Source organism: Lithobates pipiens, unplaced genomic scaffold (genome assembly GCF_037356315.1).
Source record: "Lithobates pipiens isolate NorthernLeopardFrog02 unplaced genomic scaffold, aLitPip1_a1.2 Scaffold_16, whole genome shotgun sequence".
Classification (NCBI taxonomy): Eukaryota; Metazoa; Chordata; class Amphibia; order Anura; family Ranidae; genus Lithobates; species Lithobates pipiens.
In genome coordinates, this window is record NW_027507748.1 from 432,174,298 (window position 1) to 432,187,410 (window position 13,113).

Below are 13,113 nucleotides of genomic sequence, written 5' to 3' on the forward strand. Positions count from 1 at the left end.
AGGGGTATGTTAATGAAACAATACCCTAGAGAATGAGCTGGACAGAACCTTTACAGTTAGGAAAATTAAAGTAATGTAAAATTACCAATTCAGGAATCGAGCCTTGAAAATAACCAACCATGGTGGAAGGAAAGAAAATTGCATAATCTATGGCCTGCCATAGTCTAATGTACACATTTCTTAATAAGAGACCATAAAATAACTCACTTTTCTCTAAGTTCAGCTTCTTTGGTCACAGTCTCTTGCAGCATTTTATTATGCCTCTCCAGTAACATGTCATGTTCAGACTGTAAAGCCTGCAACTCCACTGTGTTCATCTGAAGACTGTGCTGAGCGTCCTGTAATTTATTTTTTACTTGATCCAACATTGTCTGCAGGTGCTCCCTAAAGCCAAAACAAAAACACGAACTTCAACTTACAAAAGAAAAAAATATATATATATTTGCGTGATCCTACTTTTTGTCATATTTCTTTATATATAGCTAGCTTTGTCCCAAGTATTTTCATGCTAATAACTGCATACTCTAGAGCAGCTCAATATGTTTTACCCCAGAAGTTCCCTTGAATGATTTTCAAAGAACATTTGCAAAAAAAACATTTCATTGGTGGTCACTGGGACATATTGGTGACTAGTTGAAAGAATGTTCTCTTACATTGGATTCATGCTGCTTGTGTTGTCAAGTGCAGTTGACCCTGTAAATATGCAGACAACACCAAATGGGAGGTCAACCAGCCACAGCTCAAGGAACCCTAAGGGCGCGTACACACGGGCGGATTGTCTGCCCAACTTAGTCCGCTGAACCGTGTTTCAGCGGACAATCCGCTCGTGTGTGGGCTTCAGCTGACTTTTTCAGCGGACAGTCTGACGGACTAAGTCTTTCGGAATTTCCGTAATTTTGTCCGTCCAAACTTGGTTTCAGCGGACAGTCTGCTCGTGTGTAGGCAAGTTGGACTGACTAAGTATGGCGCATGCTCAGAAAGGATTTACACGCCAAAGGTTGCATTGCAGTGTATTGGACGTCGAATTTCTAGTCCCGTCGTACTGTACACGTCATCGCGCAAGCTTTCAGCGGACTGTCTGTTCATCGTGTGTGGTCAAGTCCGTTCATTTAAAAGTTGGACGGACTGTCTGTCGGATTGTCTGACGAACTTAGTTGGGCAGACAATCCGCCCGTGTGTACGCGGCCTAAGCAATCTCCGGAGGAACACTGGTTCAAATGGCTGCTTTAGAGCATAAATCAATTGCAATTCATTTATATTTAAGTTTGTTACCTTTCCTGCCTGAAGACCTCATGTTCAGCTTGAGATGCAGACTTATTTTTCTGTTGCTTTAACACATTATGAACACGAACTTTGTAGCTTTCAAATTCAGCAGTTATTGCAGCTTGCTCTGCCTGCATCATAAAAGAGACATGTTACAGTATAGTTCACATCGCACTATTATATAAATTATTAAAAAAAAATTTTAGTGGCTGTACTGAAGAATTACACACATATGCTGCCATTATTGTTCAATGCGCCTTTAACCACTTGCTTACTGGGCACTTAAACCCCCTTTCTGCCCAGACCAATTTTTAGCGTTGAATGACAATTGCGAGGTAATGATACAGTTAACCCAAATGAAATTTATATCACTTTTTTTTCACACAGATAGAGCCTTCTTTTGATGGTACTTAATTACTGCTGGGTTTTTCCTTTGCTAAATAAAACAAAAAAGGACTGAAAATTAAAAAAGCAAAAAACTAAAAACTGTTTAATAGTTTGTTATAAAATTTTGAAAACAGGTATTTTTTCTCCTTCACTGATGCGCACTGATGAGGCTGCACTAATGGGCACCGATGAGGCTGCCCTAGTGGGCACCGATGAGGCTGCCCTAGTGGGCACCGATAGAGTGGGGGCACTCTAATACAGAAGTGTGTTAATGGTCAGATTGCCAGAGAAAAATAGAGTAAAAAAAAAAAAAAAAATTCATAAAAAAGAAAACAAATGCATCTAATGATTGGTAAGCTGCAACATATTACATTTTGGATTTTTAGTTTAATACTGCTTTAAAAAATATGGCTATAGTACTCTTTCGTACTTTAGGCTCGGTTCACACTTGTGCGATGTGGGAACCCTGCGAATCCACTGCAGATTCCCGCATTGCACCTGACTCGCACAGCAGTTCACACTGCCATATGTGAACTGCCGGGAGAGTCAATACAATGTCAACCACTTGTCGACCAGCCACCGTCATTATACGGTGGCAGGTCGGCTCGTTCCCACAAATCGACATGGGTGTAAGTCAGAACCTCTGAGGGCGTTAACAGGGGCGTGCGCACACGCTGCTTGGTGGGGGCCACGATGCACGTGGCTGTGATGTCCAGTGGCCGTGAGAGCCAGAACGGGGATCTGTCAATGTAAACAGACAGATCCCCTTTCTGACAGGGGATGAGCGACAGATTCTTAGTAATTTGGAACAGCGATCTCTCTCCTCCTCCAGTCAGTCCCATCCCCTCAAAGTTAGAAACACACAAGAGGGAACACATTTAACCCCTAGTTTTTATAGCACTGATCGATGTATAAATGTCAATGGTCGCAAAAAAAGTGTCAAGCGTTCAATCTGTGCGCCGCAATGTCACAGCCCTGCTAAAAATCACAGATTGTTGCCATTACTAGTAAAAAATAAATAAATAAAAATGCCATAAATCTATCCCCTATTTTGTAGATACTATAACTTGTGCAAACCAATCAATATATGCTTATTGCAATTTTCTTTTACCAAATATATATAAACTTAAACTTTTTTTTCTAGATATTATAGGAAAAAAGTAATAAATCGTCTTTTTTCAAAATTGTCACGTTTTTTGTTTATAGTGCAAAAAAATAATAAACGCATCAAATACCACCAAAAGAAAGTTCTATTAGTGGGGGGGAAAAAAAAGGATGTAAATTGTTTGGGTACATAGTTGCAGGACCGCGCAACTGTCAGTTAAATTGATGCAATGCTGTATAGCAAAAAATGGCCTCGTCATTAAGGGGGAAATGTTCTGGTCTGTAAGTGGTTAATGACACCCTCATTTCAGCTCGCATATCGTACTGCGAACTGACAGTTCGGACATGAATCGAATCGCATGGGTGTGAACGCCCATGCGATCCGAATCTACTGCAGAACAAAAAAGTTTGGTCAAGTTTGGTCTGAATGCGATGTGATGTTAGCCATACGAACTGTATGGCTGACATCGCATCACACGGACATTGCATGTGATTTGCACTGCAGTGCGAATAGCATGCTATCTTACAGAGCGCACTGGTGTGAACCGGCACTTAGTCAAGAAAGAGGACATGGGAAACTAGGCTTTTATGTAACAGGTATAGATAAAAATGATATTTCTCATGATCTATTCTTTTGTACACCATGCTAAATTTAGTAGTAACTCTGAAATCCTGCATGAACACATTCCTGACAGTACAATACACTTCAATAACATTTTTCAATATTATTTAATGGATTTGTCCAGCATTTCTGTTTTGGGGAAAACACTGGACAATTATCTACATATGTATCTGGTTATTGAAAGCCTAATAGATCCAGAATAACTTTTATCTAATATATTAAAAGCAAGAATCAAAACGTTCAGATCTGTCTATTTCTCCTGTGTTCAGGTCTCTAAACAAGTGTTACCCAAAGTACGCAGAGCATGCATTTATCTTGATTAGTTGCAAGAAGGAAAAAAGATTTAACGTATATGATTGTGAACGCTGAGGCCTTGTGAAAGCTGTAATACAATATAATGGAGTGCAGGATGGGAAGCATCACTGGCTCAGAGGGCTACAACAGGAAGCATGAGGTCAATAGGGAACAGATGTCTGCAGTGGAAAAAATGCTTAAGCAGAGCACAAGTATACGTCATTCTTAACATAAAAGGTTATAGCAGCAGAGAATGAAATTCCCAGAGATAAACACCCAAAAATCAGATCTGCAAGCACAAGAGCTGTTCATTCAGCTTGAGCTATAATACAACTCTCACAGATGCAGTTCTGTATATCCATCACTGAAACAAACAATAAGGGCTGGCAATTTTTTTTGTAAATTAAGCTCCTCCCAATATTAAAGCCCAGCTCTGGGAAGCTTGAGAATCATCCCCTGCAGTGAGGCTGTGCCTGGACTGCAACGAGGGTTAATTGCTCATTTAGGTCCAAGGGACTTGTTAAAGTAGATTTACTTACCCGATCCTCCATGCTGCTGCACTGCTCCCCAATGTTCCAGTGGTCTAAGGTCCTGACATTATGAAAACCAATGTAGACCAATGTAGCCATCCATTGAACATGACGACGTCAAGGGACAGTCCACTGCTGAAGTGTGTGACAGCGCCGCAGGAGTGGATGATCACATAAGTAAAACCGCTTTTATTCTTCCCTAGACTAAATCATTAACCCTTGCAGTGCAAATGCAGCCCCACTGCAAGGGATTATTTTCAAGTTTCCTGGACCTGGGCTTTAGGAAACAGGAGTGTGAACATAAGTGTGTAAACAGTCTGACTTTTACATTGGCTACATGTAACTGATTGTACACAAACATTTATATTTACCAAAAACAATGTAGTGCAACAGCATGTCTAATAAAGTATATATTGGATGGATTGTTTAGATTGGCCATTGCGTTAAATAGATATTGATATTTCCAAAGGGAGTTTCAGATCAGACTGTAAATATGTAAGCATGTTCAAGGAAAAATTATTTTGAGGTAAAATGTGTCACATGTATGCAGATTTATTAATGAATAAATCACATTAGTGAATAGGTGTATAATAAGTATATAACCCAGACTGACTCTCCTTTAAATAATTCTCTCCAGTGCTACTTCAAACTACTCCAAACTACTCCAATGTCTCACATAAGGTCTTCAACAAATCATAAAACATGCTCTTCCTTAAAACAGTCTTATTTATTGAGTTCATGCATTATTTGTGTAATTTCCTGAACCCACCTTCCATCAAGCTTGGCAACACAATGTCTGGTAACAAATAAAAAAAAAAAAAAATCCTGATAAGTGTATAATGAGTTTGTGTGAAAGTTATAGTACCTACAAGCTTTACTAAGTATCACTGCTAATTGATCAATGATGAAGTACTGACAGCCTCACTCACCGAGACAGATGTGCGCCACATGATCACCGGGACAGATGTGCGACAGGTGTTTTTTTGTGTGGGGACACTGACTGAACACTATTTTGGGTACACTAGCTGGGTGATCAGTGTGTAAAAAGCTGTAAAAAAAAAAAAAAAAAAAAAAACAGCTCAAACACACCGATTACCATCTCGCAGCACAGATCCACTCTCATTCTCCCCACCAACATGCTCCGTGTGAGGAGAAGGAGATCCTGGCAAAGGATCTCCTTCCTGGCAAAGATGGCTGTGATTGGACCATGGATTGTGGGGAGAGAAATTTGCATGATTCCCCCATTAACACAGACAGTGCTGACGGGGGAATTCCTCCAGCCAAGCAATTGTCTGCTTCTGGGGGGGGGGGGGGGGGGGGATTTTTGCTGCTATAGCCGCTAAAGATAAATCACAAGTGAATCCAGCAGGCTCATTGTAACCAAGTTGATCGATCAACTTGTTACATTCACAGCCTGCCCACATACAGTATTGAATCTTGATCGGTTCAGCAGGAACTTCAAACTGTCTATGGCCAGCCGGAGGCAACCCGGGGACCAATTTGATGACAGTCTGAAGCACCTTTTGGCCAAAGTTTGCATCAGCTAAGGCCTAAACATTTACCTGGTACATGTTGGAGAACGTGAACAGAGGACAAGGTGGCAGCCTTGCAAATCTGAGATACAGATGCTCAGTATTGAAAAGCCCAAAACACATCAACAGACCTGTTGGTATGAGCTCTGATACGGAAAAGAGGAGCTTTTTCCTTAAGGCGCAATCCCTAGAAATTATTTGAGTGATCCATCTGACAATGGTGGAGCAAGAAAATTTAATATACAAGAGCCTAGAGGTAAGACAAAAAGGGACTCGGTATTGCAAATAGAAATTGGGGCTGCCAGGAGCACACGACAACACCATAGCAATGTTAGGAAATTTTCTTGGCGTGTTTTGGATCACCACAGAGCTAAGAGAGAATGATACCCTTGTTGAAGTAGAAAAGGGGAGAGTACCTTGTGTGGTACAAAAAAGGCTCTTTGTAAGAATGGTCCGCTAGCCCAGAAACATACCTAACTGATGTAATAGCCAGAAGGAAGGCAACCTTACACATGAGGTCACTCAAGAGAATGCCTCTAACCCAAAAACCTCAAAAGGAGGTCTCTGAAGTCCATAGAGTTTCAGGTTACATCCCAAGGGGCTTGTAACCTGCAACAAATGGGGTTGGGGAATTTTTGTAAGCAACTCCCTGAAGGAAAATCTTTATTAACTATTGCAAAGGAGAGGTTGCTAGAAGAGGATGGAAAAGGCAGAAATCTATCCCTTGAGGGTACTCAAAGCCAAATGCTGGTCATAAATAGTTCGAAGAAAGACCACAATAGGTACAACAGTATTCCCTGGGACTCAACTGTCTGTCCTTACACTTGGTGAGGATAACAGTCAGAGATACCCCTATACTTCAAGACTTGGGTTTCAAAAGCCATGTCAGTAAAGTCATGACTGAAGCAGGGTGGCGTATGTCTATGTACCAAATGTTCTAGGCCAACCTGGTGTGATGGAGGATCACCAGAACCCTTTCCACCTTTATCTTGCAAAGCAGCTGAGAAACTATCTTTAAACAGAAAGAAGGCATAGATAAGCCTGACTGGAGACCTAGGAATCATCAAGCATCTACTGCGATAGTCATAGGATCCCAGATCCTGGCAAGGAATTTGTTCAGCTTGTTGTTGAAACTAAAGTTCAGAACTGCTACATCTGGGATGCCCCACCGTTGACAGATATCCTGAAAGATCTCGAGGTGCAGAGATCACTCTATTGGATCTAGGTGTTGGCAGGCTTCATGCCAATTATCCATGCCAGAGATGTGAACGGCAGAGAGGCACAGTATGTGAATTTCCCTCCAGGCGAGTATCACATTTGTTTCTATTAGGACAGCTTGAGTTCTGGTGTCCATTTGATCGCTTATGTAGACCAGTAACTGGGTGACCCTACAGAGGAGGGGTCCAATGTTACATAGTAGGTGAGGTTGAAAAGAGACAAGTCCATTAAGTCCAACCTATGTGTGTGATTATATGTCAGTATTACATTGCATATCCCTGCATGTTGTGGTCGTTCAGGTGCTTATCTAATTTTTTGAGACTATCAATGCTCCCCGCTGAAACTACAGCCTGTGGAAGGGAATTCCACATCCTTGCCGCTCTTACAGTAAAGAACCATCTATGCAGTTTAAGGTTAAATCTAATTTCTTCTAATTTTAATGAGTGGCCACGTTTCTTTATTAAACTCCCTTCCGCGGAAAAGTTTTATCCCCAGTGTGGGGTCACTAGTGTGGTATCTGTAAATTTAAATCCTATCCCCTCTCACAAGCATCTCTTCTCCAGAAGTTTAGTGCTTGCAACCTTTCTTCATAACCAATATCCTCCAGTCCCTTTATTAGCCTTGTTGCCCTTCTCTGTAATCGCTCCATTTCCAGAACATCTTTCCTGAGAACTGGTGCCCAGAATTGGACAGCATACTCCAGGTTAGGCCAGACCAGAGAGAGTTAAATGTAGCACAGTTAATTTGAAGGCTCACTGTTCAAGAATGCTGATGGGGAGTCTCAACTCCTCTGAGGACCAGGTTCCCTGGACAGTTAGGGATTTTCAAACTCAGCTTGTAAAGCCAGGATCCGTTGTTAAAGCGGAGTTCCGCTTAAAAAAAAAATTAAAAGTCAGCAAACCAAATGAGGCATGTCAGGGGGTCACCTTCCCTTAAAGTGGAAGTTACATTTTTGGGTGGAACAGCACTTTAACACCTTCCAGGACATGTGAAAAAATGACTTTACCAACCCAGGGGCAGAGCTGGAAATCCACCATTTCAAGGAGAGATTTGTCTGGTTTGATAGATACATAGGACAACATAGAGCAGGGATCTCCAAACTACGGCCCTCTAGCTGTTGCGGAACTACACTATCAATGAGGCATTGTAAAACTGACATTCACAGACATGACTAGGCATGATGGGAATTGTAGTTCCCGAGGAAACTAGAGGGTCATAATTTGGAGATCCCTGATCTAGAGAAAGGATATATTTGTTTCATGACATGACCCAAATGAAGATGGGTGTAACTGGGTAAAGGGGACTGCCTTGAAGGATGCTACCATTAGGCCTAGAACCTTCATGTAGAAGATCTTGCAGATTCCTTATGAAATTTTGGTACCCAGATATATATGTTTAGAAACTTTAAGTCCAAAAGGTCGACTTGGTATCGGGACTGTGAAAAGATTTGAACAACAACCTCTGAACCTTTCCGCTGAAGTTGATGCTGGCAAACCACAGGGTAAGAACCGAGGAGGTAGAGACAAATTCAAATTGGTAACTCTTTGAAATGACAAACTGGACTGAGATATCTGGGCAGTATCAAATCCAGCACCAATAGATGGCCCCCCACTCCAAGAATTGGGTTGACCCTTTATTGTGAGGAGGGCTTTTGAGTAGCCTTGGTGTACTTGGGTTTCCAAGGCTTGCGTCAAAAGGAAGCATTTTGAGGTTGATGTCTGGACGGAGCAAAGCAGCTTGCGTTCAGAGCATAAGTGCTCCTTCATCAGGCATGGTCTAAAGCTGTGTAAGGGGCCCAAAAATTTCTAATGGCTGCCCTGATGGTCACCTATCTCTAACCGAAAAAGTATCCTCTTTAAATACCATTGCAACCCAATCTTTAACCCTTTGGAATCGCTATGAGAGTAAACTCAGTCTGATCTCATCTGCACCTCCGAGTTCACCCTTCCTGGGAGAAACATCATTTGCCCCAGCTTTTGACTCCTCAGAGAACATTTCATGGTGGCAGACTAATTCTCTTGTCACTTTAGCGAATCTCCAAATAGGAGGAGCATTCACTACTTTTGAATTTTTACATACACAGAAACAAATTCAGCCACGAGAATATCATCATTATGTGCAAATTAGACACTTTCATATTATGGAATTTCTCAATGCTCCTCAATTTCATTTTTTGAAAGGCTATACTGTAACTCTCCCAGAGCAAAGTGCCTCATTTCAGATCTCTATAAAGCAGCGATTGCTTCCTATTTTTCCAATGTGCTCCCTTATAGGACCAAATGGGAAGTAGACTGTGGTGCACAGTTCACTACGGAGGACTGGAATAGAATGCTGGATAATTTGCGTAAACGCACTAAATCTCTAGCAGTTAGAGAAACCGCCTTTAAAGGGTATTAACCAGGTGGTATTATACCCCTTCCAAACTCCAAGCCACCTATCCAGGAACCACCGGATTCCGTTTTCAGGTATGTCCACTTGTGGGTACCGTCAAACTTGGGAGTGCGGGAGTCTCTCCTCTGTGTGGAATAAAATATTTGCTATAGCCTCAGATATCAGGTGCATCTTTAAATCTTACAATTTCAATGTGTCTAATCGGAGCTCCTATTCTGGGGGTCCTTTGCAGGGAGGAGAGATTAATTCACTCCATTTGTTTATCGACCTTGTGGGCTATTGCTCTACACTGGAAATACCCGACAATCCCCCTGTCCTCAATATTAGATAGGGTTGATGGGGTTATGCAGATGGAAAGTATTCTATATACTCTACAGGATAAAATGCACCTGTTTGATCGCAAATGGGATGCTTGGAACACTCAGACATATTCTGCGGGCTTGAACCAATATAGTACCTGATATACCATGAGCTATAGGATCAATAACCCTAGGTATATCTTCAGATCCTTCATGTATCTATTCTTGTTCAACTATTGATTGATGTTTTCTGAAGTTTTTTTTTGTATGCTTCTGAATTGTTTTTTGTTATGACTCAAGTTTATACTTGTGACATTTACTCTTTTTTGTATCTGGTCACACTAATGTATATTTTATATACTTTTTTTATTAAAGTTTGTAAACAAAAAAAAAAAATTACTTGCCACCTCATGGGATCGGCAGGGTAAGTATGAGTCATTTATAGCTTATTTTATTCTGCCATTTTATACTTTGAACAGAAAATAAAGCTTAAAAAAAAAACAAACAAAAAAAAAAAAACAAACAAAAACAAAAACGGCTCATAACTTTTTTTTTTAGCTGGCTTCTAGTAATGCATGTATTCTGAATTCAACCAATCTTAAATGATGACAAAAACTATACAAACTAATACAAATAAAATATTCCATCAAGACTAATTAATAACAAAAACATAATATTTAAACACACTGGACACTGCGTTTTTCCCTGCCAGGAACACAGAATTTATTTTTACTATTTAACTATTACAGAAAAGAGTACCCCTGGCTCTCCCTGGTGTTACCCAGTGAAAACTGATATCAGCAGAGATTTATGCCCTGTACACACGTACCGATTATCGTAAGACAGATCGTTCACATTGTGTTGCATACAACAGTGCAAAATGTGTGTAAGATTTTTGTCGCACGATTCTGGAAAATTCTTCCGTTGCGCGTAGCTACGTATTTTAAATGATGTCAAATACGTGTGACCCGTGTGTCCTTCTGGTTTATTTTCGTGTTTCCGATCATGTGTGGCGTTTGTCAAACTACTTTTATCGGACGCATACTGTACCGACTACACGATTGTCGTACGATGGGCTTTCATCCGACCAAAGTTTTCCTGTTTATCCCTTCGGATTTGGTTGGACGGACTGTCGCGATCGGCTGTCGAAAGCTTCAAACCAACGATCAGATTATCGAACGATCTGTCCGAAAGCGACTTTTGTGGTCCGATAATCGGAACGTGTGTACGGGGCATTACTGTAGACTGCATACTGTATTGCAGTGTAGAGGGAATGTATTAGATACCTTTGCTGCAGTACACTCCTCTTGAAGGGCAAGCAGTTTTTGTTGGTATGAGTTTGCCGCACGTTGATGCTGTTCTGTCAATGCTCTGAGTTGCTCTTGTACTTTGTGCTTTTCAGATGTCAGATCAGCAACCTGGATCTACACAGCAAAGATATAGCAATGGAAAAAATCTAGATTAAAAAAGGTAAGTTACATACATTAAAACCCACTGCAAAAAAAAAAAAAAAGAAGACCACAAAAACAAAACCTAAAATATTTCTAAACACCACTAATATCTGAAGAGAAATCATTCCCTAAAAGTATTAATAGCTTATACATGTATTTATGATTTGTAATTTCCTCAGCTTACGTACCTTATAAACTTCCACATGTTGCTGACATGCCTCCAGTTCCCCTTTTAGGGAGGCCTGAATTATTAACTGATCAGACTCCTGTAATGAAGAGTAAACATCAGTAAGGTGAGGAGATCAGCAGGCAGCTAAGTAAATGAGAGGTTATACATTAGCATGCAGTTGCTCACCGCCTGCTTGGAATCAGACAGTTCTTTTTTGGTTTTAACTAGCAGCTGCTTCATCTTAGTGCTGCACTCCTCATGCTGCTCTATTGTTGTTTGCAAAGTTGCTAATCGGAGAAATGGAGATGAAATAGAATTAAATATAGCTTTATGCAATATGAAAATAACACTTAATGAACTGCAAAGCAAATGTAAAATACTTTTAGAAAGCAGTATATTCAAATCTTGACAAGATTCTGCATATATCAGGGGTGTCCAAATAATTTTCAGAGGGCCAGATTTGATGAAGTGAGGGCTGACTATTTTGCCTGACATTCTTTGAACCATTAAAATTCGGTCTGTGTGTTAGTTCAAGCACTAATACACTGTCCAACAAGAATTCTCCTGCCTTTGTGGCTATGTCGTGAGGAGATGAGTTTGGGCGTGTTATTTGGATATACCGTATTTATTGGCGTATAACAAGCAATTTCACTTTAAGGGGAAGTTTCAGGAAAAAAACAAAACAAAAAATTTTTTTTAAATAAAGAACTATGAAGCAAAATAAGGGTCAGTGCTCATCTGCAGCACCCACCATGGCCAGGAATGCAGCACCCGCCATTGCCAGGAATGCAGCACCCGCCATTGCCAGGAATGCAGCACCCGCCATTGCCAGGAATGCAGCACCCGCCATTGCCAGGAATGCAGCACCCGCCATTGCAATCAGTGCAGCTTGACTGATGCCCATCCATCTGCAGCCTTGGAAGGGACAGAGAGGGGACGGGACGATCGCAAAAAGATTAGATAGAGGAAAATCTCCTGTTTTCTCAGCGGCCTCTTTAATAGAAAGTCTCGCCTTCTTTGATGGACAGAACAGTCGTCCAATGGCAGCACCGAAGACAGGACTTCCTATTACAGAGGCTGGCATGTAAACAGGAAATACTGTGTCCACGGCACTTGTCTCACCTCCTCCCCGTCCCCTCCAAGGCAGCCAGAACATATATATCTTTTGTGGCCCTGGCACTGGGAGATCATTGGGGGGGCCATAAAAGATGTGTGTGTCCAGATAACCAGGGGGCCGTTCAAAACTGGAACGCGGGCCGCACTTTGGACATGCCTGGCATATACAGTAGATATAAAAAGTCTACACACCCCAAGATATCATTTCAGAACTTTTACCATCTTGAGACCTCATGCACACTGGACGTTAAAATAACGTTATAAAAACCACTGCCCCAGAAGACTTCCTATGACGAAACGTGTAAGCTGGAGCTTGATACGTACTCACGTCACTTCCAATTTGTGGAGTTTTGGTCTGTGGAATGCCTGCTGACCCAGATCTCTTGGATTGCAACTATTTTTTTTACACACTTGACTATGCCAAGCATTTTTTTATTGTACTTTTATAATAAATTTAACATATTGGGATTCACTCAGGGTGCTCGTCTCTTCTATATATGAGGATACCTTACGGTTTGCCACAGAGGAGGATACCCCATGGTCTGCCACGGAGGAGGTGATTGGCCTGAATATTGCAATTAAACCTATTGCATGTGCTTCACCCTCAGAGGCATAAAAATCTCGATAACCCAAGGTTTGATGTGCCAAGCAGGAGGAGATCGTTTTGGATATTGCCATCACACTCACTACATGCGCTTTACCCCTGTAGGGGTGCAAGGATCTGGTAAATGGGGATC

General features: G+C 41.2%; 1 protein-coding gene across 3 annotated transcripts in view; it reads right to left on the reverse strand.

Moving 5' to 3' along the window:
• Nucleotides 1-13,113, reverse strand: part of GCC2 (GRIP and coiled-coil domain containing 2) — a 111,971-nt gene that overhangs the window by 24,856 nt on the left and 74,002 nt on the right. For all 3 annotated transcript variants that reach the window (XM_077482621.1, XM_077482619.1, XM_077482622.1), the window contains exons 14-18: nucleotides 11,447-11,547; nucleotides 11,280-11,357; nucleotides 10,927-11,064; nucleotides 1,273-1,394; nucleotides 208-384 (exon numbers count right to left, since the gene is read on the reverse strand). In XM_077482621.1, the coding sequence (XP_077338747.1) occupies nucleotides 208-384; nucleotides 1,273-1,394; nucleotides 10,927-11,064; nucleotides 11,280-11,357; nucleotides 11,447-11,547 (616 nt within the window). The remainder of the gene's footprint in view (nucleotides 1-207; nucleotides 385-1,272; nucleotides 1,395-10,926; nucleotides 11,065-11,279; nucleotides 11,358-11,446; nucleotides 11,548-13,113) is intronic.